We start from the raw sequence: 9,223 nt of genomic DNA on the forward strand, positions 1-9,223 counted from the left end.
CTTGAAAAATTGTTCGTACAGTAACATCAATTATTTATAGTATATTACGTAATAAGTGTTGTAAAAAGCATTTTACGCACGAATGAGTGCGTAATTGCATTACACCACGTATTACGTACTATACTTTACCTACGACCACTACTTTAATTACTTAAAAACACACCGTCTGCGATCAATGCAAGATTCCTATTACGTCGTACGGTAAAAAAATCGCACAGCTTGGTAAAAAAATCATACAGTTTTCCTAGCAACCGCCTAGCAACGGTCAATACAAACAGTATTGTATTGACCGTTGCTAGGCGGTTGCTAGGAAGACTGTGCGATTTGTTTACTGTACGTAATAGGAATCTTGCATTGATCGCAGACGGTGTGTTTTTAAGTATTTACAGTAGTGGTCGTAGGTAAAGATTATAACAATCGAGTCTAAACTTCTAAATGTGAAAGAAATTATTGTATCTCTATGAAAACAATTTGTGAATTTACACAAAAATGTGTAAAATAAAAGAAAATAACATAAACTGTGAATTTTTTCTGTTAAAATGCATATTATAGGTAGATTATTAGATATTTATACAATTTACAACTTTCATATTGGAACGTTATTTACTTAGAAAGATCCCCAAAAAAATGAACAACAGTTTATTTACTTGTACATATTAATCAATAGATCAAAGGAACGTTTTACATTTTCTATACTTAAAATCTATTCATCAGCAAGTACTTCAGGGACTTGTATAGCGCCCGACAAAAAGAACCACTCCATGCGATTTGACCAAATATATAAATGGATGATCGGCATGGAAGATAGTGCAACCATCTGCCGATCTTTCGCGTTCCCCTGAAAATAATTTTTTGTTAATGAACATAAATGATATAAATAAATGTATACATAATTATTTAGAAAAATTGCACGGATCAAAGTTATACAAAATTTTCGTGATTTCAAAACTGTACTTAGAAAAACAATTTAATGTTGCACATCGGATATATTTATTAAACCTGTGTTTTCTTCATTTTTGAACACACTTATTTGGATAGAAAGGTTCCTCTAGATTACAGCATATAAGGATATCTCGAATAATAAGGAAGTCTAGTCTAGAGACTGTTAATAATAAGAGATAAGATGTTAGGGATAGACGTAACAAACATTATATCACTTAAAGCGTTCTATACAAATATATAAAAATAATGTAATGTATAAAGTTTAACTTGTATCTTGAAAAATGCCATATTCCATTCTTTTTTATGTACGGTTTTCAGATCACAAGAAAATTGTCTACAACTTTGGCCGGTACAATTTTTTCCAAGTTCGAAAATAAAAAGGATAATATAAAAGATAATTACACAACATTTTCCCTCTCTTATTTTTTTACCATTCTTTTAGGAGAAAAGACCAAAATTTTAGGAAATTTTCTTGCGATCTCAAGAAACGATATAAAAAAAGTTGCATTTCGGAGATATTTTAGAAATATTGATTTATATGAAACAAATTTGTTGTCTTGTCACTATCTCTCTCTTTTCTTCGTAAATATAATAGTTTTTGTGCAAAAAATATAAAGTACATATTAATTTCTATACACAATCGCAGTATTAAATATTTTTTTCTGTAAAAATATTTCTTGCTGACTAAAACTGAAGTAGAAACTTGGATGATCACCAGGTGAATAGATAAATCAGATAGATGAGAGATGGATAAAGAGATAGATCAGAAATAGATGGATAGAGATAAAATATAAATAGAAATTCGCGAATCTGAACCTAACAGTATCCTGTATTTATTAATTTTTACTATCGCTTCAATGAATTGATAATACTCAAATTTATGTCACAGAAAGTTCGAACCGATGTTAATTAACCACGATTAATTTCATACAAATTTTGATTCATATGATTTGAAACATCAAATTATTAAAATCATTTAAATTGTTATTTACTTTGATATTTGTCGCACAGTGAAATATAGTCATAATCTTAACAAAATTATAGTTCTTAAATTTGAAAATTAGTAGGTAGGTAAATACTAACTTGCTCTACCGGATTCGGTGAATTTGACGAAAACCTTTTGGATTACATCACTGACGTAAAGCTCTTTAAAATTTGAAGACAGTCCTGTTAAGTCGGCATTGTCAAACAATCTGCTTATTCCCAACTGCAAAAAGGAGATAGTCAAGCCATTGTCTCTCTCCCAGGTATATAAAAGAAGTTAAAATAACACTATATTTTTTTCTAATGTTCCTCCTAGAGGCTTACGTTTGGGTTCTAGCTTTGAAACCTCTTTATACATTTTGACGCAGTGTAATACAAATAAATGTCCATGATTTGACGTTAAAATCGATATTTTAATATGACAAGTTATCCAGAAACAAATTGACCTCAACAACTGTTCAAAAGTAGCTACGTACTCGATTGTGCACCATCTCATTTTGAGTATTTAGTGTGTCAATATTTATAAAATGTTTTTAGTGCTATAAATAGGTCGAGACGGACCTATTTTGTAGACGCCAAAGTCGTCCGACCTAATTCCATTAGTCCTTTTAACGTGGAGTCATTCAAACGAACTCATTTATTCAACACCAGTAAATACTGGAAAAGAACTTTTGTTGAAAATAACACAAAAATGTAATCAGATTCAACACAATCCTGGAATGTCATTTCATAGAATTAAAAAGTCTAATTTGTCGGAGTGATCATTTTTAATATTATGGCCGCGACCTGGGACCTGGAACTTGGTCGCTGCCACTTACAGAATTACCTTTGACTTCTTTAGCCTTAGCTAGGAATCTTTGTTCTTTAACCTTAGCTAGGAATCTTTGACCATTTGTTGTTACCGGGCTAAGCTCTGTGGGAACAGACGCGTTAGTACAACGCCTAGGTCCGCCCTAATGTTCATTTCGGTTCTTTTTGGGTCTAAGGCCACTACAGACGAAACCGCTCTTCAGGCAATTGTGACGTTCTGAAACGTTCCGTAGTGACCTCTGCAACTGGTCGCCAATCCAAAGTTTGCAATCGTTTCGACGTCCTTCACTGCGCCGCTACTGAGAGTCACCACTGAAGATGGCAACAGCGAAACGTTTAGAAGCATTGGATAATAATAATTTCTGTTGATAGTCGTCTGTCAAAATTTTGAAACGACATGTGTTGGGACCAGTCCGTTTCTGGATTCCTTCTAATAGTAAAAGATCAGTTTTAACATCAACTCATTGACATTTATTTATAACAGACAACACCGAAATTTTATTAAAGTACCTATGCAAGGCGGTTTCAAAGTTAGGATCTAAATGTAGGTACACACTCCTTTGGGATCAGTTATCTCCGTTGAGGATAGAAGAAATTATAAAAGGCTTAGTATTATTTTGACATCCTCTACAACTCTATAGGGTTTCCATTAAAGAATGGGCCAAACTTTACCACTAGATTCTACGACGAAAATTAATGGGGAAATGTTATATACAGTGTTGCTCATAAACGCTTAGTTTTCGAGATTCAGGGTGTTGAAATTTGAAAAATGTTATTTATTTCCGCTTTACGCAGTGTCGTAACATTTATTTTTTATAAAAAGGTTTCGAAAATATTGTTTGCACGCCACTGGTTTTTTGTATTGACGTGAAATCGCAGCAAATGATGTAGGTCCCCATTAAAACTTCTCATACCAAATTAGAAAAAAATCCCATAACGTATCTCCGAGATATGCCTGAGAATCGTTTTTATTTTTCAACTTCAACACACTATAATCTCGAAAACTAAGCGTTTATGAACAACATTACAATTTGACTTTTCCCCATTAATTTTCATCCTAGAATCTAGTGGTAAAGTTTGACCCATCTTTTAACGGTCTTATGCTGCCAAAAGATTAATAAACACTTACCGGACACTAATAATTTAGTTTCTACATTTTGTTAAACTCATTATTCGAATAATTCGAACATTTTTTTTGTTCCTATGTTTACTTACGTTCTTCAGAATAGGAATGAACTTTATTTTAGTTTCTATAGTAAAACTGGGAAACTCCACATGAACTCTTTCGTTCTTGAGTGGCTGAGGAGCCAACAGTTGTTCTATATTTTGCTCCACACTTTTTAATCCTTCCTTTTCGTTCGGTAAGACGATAACCATTTGCATGTCAATGCCTAAAAAAATTGTACGATGCATTAAAAATATACATATATAAATCGTGTAAAATTATAGACGCAGTGCACAGAAAAAAAAAACAGGAAAACGAGTAAATCTTACCATCGAATGGGAGTTCCAAAAATTTCACGTTAAGGGTTGGACTTTCATAGTAGTTGAAATATTCGACTTGACTCAGGATGTCGACGTTAACAGAATCGTCTTTGGTTTTAAAGAATTTTTTCTTATTTGTGGTGTAGTTGTTGAATGGAGAAGTCCATTTAGCACTGAAATAAAGAGCGTTGACTAAAATAGCCTTAGTATTGTCTTGAATATCGTCGGGTTTGATTAAGCTTTTAATTTTATGACTGGTTTTGTCTTCTACCCAATCATTCATTGTTGCAGACGATTTTTCCTTGTTGGCAAAATTAACGCTTTCAACACCTAGAAAATACAATTGTAAATGTTAAGTAAGTCACAACCGCAACCAAAAGAATTAAACAGTTGATAATCGATCTTTACCTGAATCGTAAATTGTTGACGCGATTGTCTTGAAGTCATCTTCTAGTTTCAGGCTTTTGTCGGTGTAGATTTTGCTGGCAGTGAATATCTTGAATCGTCTATCGGATCTCTTCAGATTTAGTAAAATAGATTTGATTGCCTTTTGTGTATTTTCTTTGGTACTGGGCAGAGAGGGACCTGTCGTCAGTTCTGCGGCTGTTTCTCCCCTTGCGGCTTCATTGGTGAGAGCTAGGACTACCTCAGCTGACAGCGGACTGACGACAAAGTTACCTTGTTGATTTTTAAAAAGTTCCTGAAATAATTAAATTTAGGTACTAAAGTTAAAGTAAAGCTAAAGTAAAGCTAAAGGTAAAGCTATCGAAAAATCATAAGTCATAAACGTTTTAGGGTTTTTTAAGATCTATTACAATAAAGAAAAATTAAGTACACAGGATCAGTAAAAAAGTTATGAAGAAACAATGTTGCTTTTTCTTTAATGGAATACCCTGTGTTTAGGTACTCTTAAATTTGGGGTAATATACTGTAACAGGTTGGATTTGATTAAAAGTTTTATTATTAAGTAGAAATTGAAAGTAAATGAAAAATACATTAAGTAAAGACATACTAGGATAAATGGTGACAGGAGAATAATTTTAATTTGAGTGACAGTTAAGAATAAAGTGACAGTTTATAAGAAAATATGAATTTAGAGAGAATATCCGTTTAAATTAATAAAGTATAGAGATCAAATAGTAAAATACAGCAAGAGAAAACAAAATGGTATTGGAAAAGGTAAAATTAAAAATGTATACAGTAAAAAGTAATCTGATTGGTGCAAGTTGGAAACTATAGTCAGAAAATTATTTGTAAATTGAAATAAGAGTGCAGTGGAAGAATAATAATTAAAAAAAATTGTGTGAGGTTTAAAAAATTTGTATGAAATAAAGAAAAATACATAAGTAATTGTTGAAGAAGAACCAAAAAAAATATATAGAAAAAGAAAAGAGAATTTGAATCGAGATATTATAAAAGTCGGAAAAAGAAAAGAAACTTAAATTAACCTTAGATTAGATAGAGAAAAAATTTTGGGGTGGACCACCCTTAACATTTAGGGGTATGAAAAATAGATGTTGGCCGATTCTCAGACCTACTCAATATGCTCACAAAATTTCATGAGAATCGGTCAAGCCGTTTCGGAGGAGTACGGGAACGAACATTGTGACACGAGAATTTTATATATATTAAGAAGATAAGATAATACATATATAAAATATCGAACTCGATTCTACAATCATAATCATGTTCACTCAATTCTTATAACAAATGAATTTTAAATCGATGTAATTTTTCCCGTTTGCAAATTTTTGCAATTACTCTCGACTTATAATCTATCATGGGATGACGAATTACCTTTTGAATTTCGATGGTCAAGATTTAGAAATCAGCTTTTTATCCTAAATCAGGTAGAAATTCCGAGACATGTGGTATGCACTGCAAAAGTCGAAATCTAACCAAACAGTAGCAAAACAGATTATATATCAGTGCATTCGATGTTTTAGGGTAAGGCCAACTCAGACGGCTCCGTTAATGGCACATACTTCTACAGGGTCGGAAAGTCCCCATGGTTCATCGGCCGTTACATGAGAGCGATAAAGAAAGTCATAGAAATCCGTGCGATAGAGAAAGATGGCTATAATGAAAGCGTCTAATAGTCACCGCCCATTTCGCCCTTCCACAAATAAGAAGTGGATTCAGTTGGCTATGAGATGTAGTACAAGCCGGTAGGCGGTAGTCTCAGTCGTAACGCTTCATCATTCAGTACATTAAATCTACAGGGTAGGAAATTACCGATGGTCTATCTGAAGTTACGTGAGAGCGATAAAGTAAGCCATAGAAATCCATATGATAGACAAGGATGGGTATAGTGAAGGGGTCTAATAGTATCCGCCCATTTCGCCCTTCCACAAATAAGAAGTGGATCTTATTTGTGGAAGGGTGAAACGGGCGGTGACTATGAGACGCCTTCATTATAGCCATCCTTCTCTATCGCATGGATTTCTATGGCTTACTTTATCGCTCTCACGTAACTTCAGATAGACCATCGGTACTTTCCTACCCTGTATACAGTCCACAATGTATTTGATACCAGCATTCCATGTAAAAGTTATTGAAAGTTGGAGCTCGATATTTTGTATTTATTTGTCAAGAAATAATAACTCAGAAACAGATAAAAATATATATCGTTTATTAAAACGATACAATACAGAATGCTAGGTGCGGATTCTTTGCGTACGACTAATGCCGGAGCTCACCAGGAACTGCGTCCTGGCTGATTAACTGCATTTGCCGCAGGTGCGTGTTCAATCGCCGGCAGGGTGAATCCCCGTAGAACGATTCCGGTGTGGATGGGGCCAGGGACACCCTGATTTGGCTCGCGACGTTTGATTTTCGACACGACGAGACCAAGGGGTCTCGTCGCTCGGCCGCGGTTGGTTATCTGAAACTGAGTGTGTATTAGCTCTGACCCGGAGGTCTTGTGGGAAACGTCTTTGGCAGCGATCCATCTTCCTTGGAAATTTCGAAAGGAAAGTGAAGAATATATTTCCTTCGTCATTCGTCGGCGGTCCTCGGGAGGCTGCGACGCACGATGTGGTCATCGTGCGTTGATACGGGGGTGGCTACACCGGCTCGTTGCAGCCTTGGCGGCTCGACGTTAGGAATTTCGAAAGGTCGGTGAAATTTTTCGAAAGGTCGGTGATTTTTCTAATGTTGTCTGGTGTCATTTTCCTGGTGTGGTGGCCATATAGCCTTCAAACGTTATATTGAATGGCTTGTAGATGGTGGAAGACCATTCGTCGCATTTGGGGAGTTTAGAGCATGTTTTCGAAACATCGGCGATTTTTGATGAGCGTATTGTGGTAGCCTGCCTTTAGTGCGTTTGTATGAGGAACTCGAGTTTTGAGCGTTTCGTTGGTGTATTCGAAACATTGGTAAATTCTGAAGGATATTCTACGACAGTATCTATATTTTTTTTTAGATATCACCAGTAAAGAGAACTATTTTTGTATTTGGGTAACCCATTGTAACAAAATTTAGATATTTACGGGTCTATTCTCTAATGCTTTTGGTTAAATTTAACGTCAAGGTCACAGTTAAAATTTTAACCTCCCATTGTTTAACCCGATACTGCCGATACAGTAAAAATTTTAATGGATTTATTTTAATTTAAATTTATTTTTATTTAAAATTTAGCGGGACCAAAATAGATGCTGCGGATTGACAAAAGGTATAATTAGTATATTATTTATAAACGTTATAATGGCCCTTCAAATTAAATCATTCCAAGCTTTATTTGCAAACATAATTTCATCTGGCTGCAATTTGTTGTTTAGCAAATATTCTTGTCTTCCAAAAAGTCAACAATTAACTGGATCTGTTTCAGAAATCGAGGTTATATTATCAATCACAAATCGACGTCTTTTACCCGTAGATAAATATAAATATATTATATCCTTTTACCTTACTGCTAACTTCACTAACACTGAAAAATGGACCGTTAAAGAAACTTATACAGAATACCAGTTGGATTTATTATTTTTATCGGTAGGGTTAAAATTAATATTTTAACGGGATGGTTAATTTGAACCTATAAGATATAATAGGGAATTAAACTTTAGAAGAAGACCCGTTTTTCTTCTTTTAAATAACGTTTTTTGGAATATTAGACAAAAATAAATTTTTTTAAGTCAGTACATACCTTGTAGACAGAAGCTGTAAACTTGTGATTCCCAGCAACAAATTCCTGTAATGCTTCATCCTCTAGTGGTACTCCAAGTACCCCGTACAATAAGGTCAACAAAAGAACACACTTCATTTTCCTTAAAAACAATTAGATGAAGTTGAAATTTGCTAGATTAAGAAATAGAAAGGAGGTAGATTAGTATACATAGAAGATATGTTGCTGTTAAAAACTTCATTAAAAAAAAAACCTAATCGTATCAGCTATTGTAAAAATTTGGTAAGAACTTTAACAAGTAGCTAGGTACTTATTATTAGAGACGACTGTTTTTAAACAGTAACCTGCGGACACTAACTGGAAAAATTCTACCTTATCTTAAATTTTTATTATGTTTAAAATTAATAGGTATTTCGCAAAATATTGCACTGCTAGTCCCCAGTATATCGCTCTTGCGTTTTAGTGATATTTTCCAAACTTTGCGAGTGCCTTCTTTATAATGAGCCGACGAACTTTCCTCTTTTCCGCGTCGTCGCGTTTTCGAACGAGCTATTCCGGAAATTGTCGTTGTGACGCTATGCTGCAATGCGATACATGCAATTCACAATAATCTTAGGAGAATGTATAATTCAACAAAAATCAAACACTAAAGATTCAAGGTGTGTAAGTTTTTTTAGTATCCTTCAATTAATAATCGTAAGCGAAACAAATATAGGGTGATAATTTTACATAGGTAGTGCTATATAATTTATCTCTATACATATTTCATACTGTTCAAATAGTTTATTATTATTTATTTTATTTATATTACTGCACTTATTGTATTGATTTTTATATTTCCTGTAATTGGATGTAGCCTGATGTAAATAAACGCTGTTA

The 9,223-nt window shown here is 33.9% G+C and overlaps 1 protein-coding gene across 1 annotated transcript in view; it reads right to left on the reverse strand.

Moving 5' to 3' along the window:
* Nucleotides 1–623: 623 nt before the first annotated feature.
* The window catches only part of LOC108907179 (antichymotrypsin-2-like), an 11,133-nt gene continuing 2,533 nt past the window's right edge, over nucleotides 624–9,223 (reverse strand). Inside the window, exons 2-7 of the mRNA XM_018710728.1 lie at nucleotides 8,366–8,486; nucleotides 4,630–4,921; nucleotides 4,231–4,551; nucleotides 3,952–4,127; nucleotides 2,026–2,149; nucleotides 624–838 (exon numbers count right to left, since the gene is read on the reverse strand). Coding sequence (XP_018566244.1) covers nucleotides 723–838; nucleotides 2,026–2,149; nucleotides 3,952–4,127; nucleotides 4,231–4,551; nucleotides 4,630–4,921; nucleotides 8,366–8,482 — 1,146 coding nt within the window. The 5' untranslated portion in view covers nucleotides 8,483–8,486 and the 3' untranslated portion in view covers nucleotides 624–722. The remainder of the gene's footprint in view (nucleotides 839–2,025; nucleotides 2,150–3,951; nucleotides 4,128–4,230; nucleotides 4,552–4,629; nucleotides 4,922–8,365; nucleotides 8,487–9,223) is intronic.

Source organism: Anoplophora glabripennis, unplaced genomic scaffold, assembly GCF_000390285.2.
Source record: "Anoplophora glabripennis isolate ALB-LARVAE unplaced genomic scaffold, Agla_2.0 scaffold87, whole genome shotgun sequence".
Classification (NCBI taxonomy): Eukaryota; Metazoa; Arthropoda; class Insecta; order Coleoptera; family Cerambycidae; genus Anoplophora; species Anoplophora glabripennis.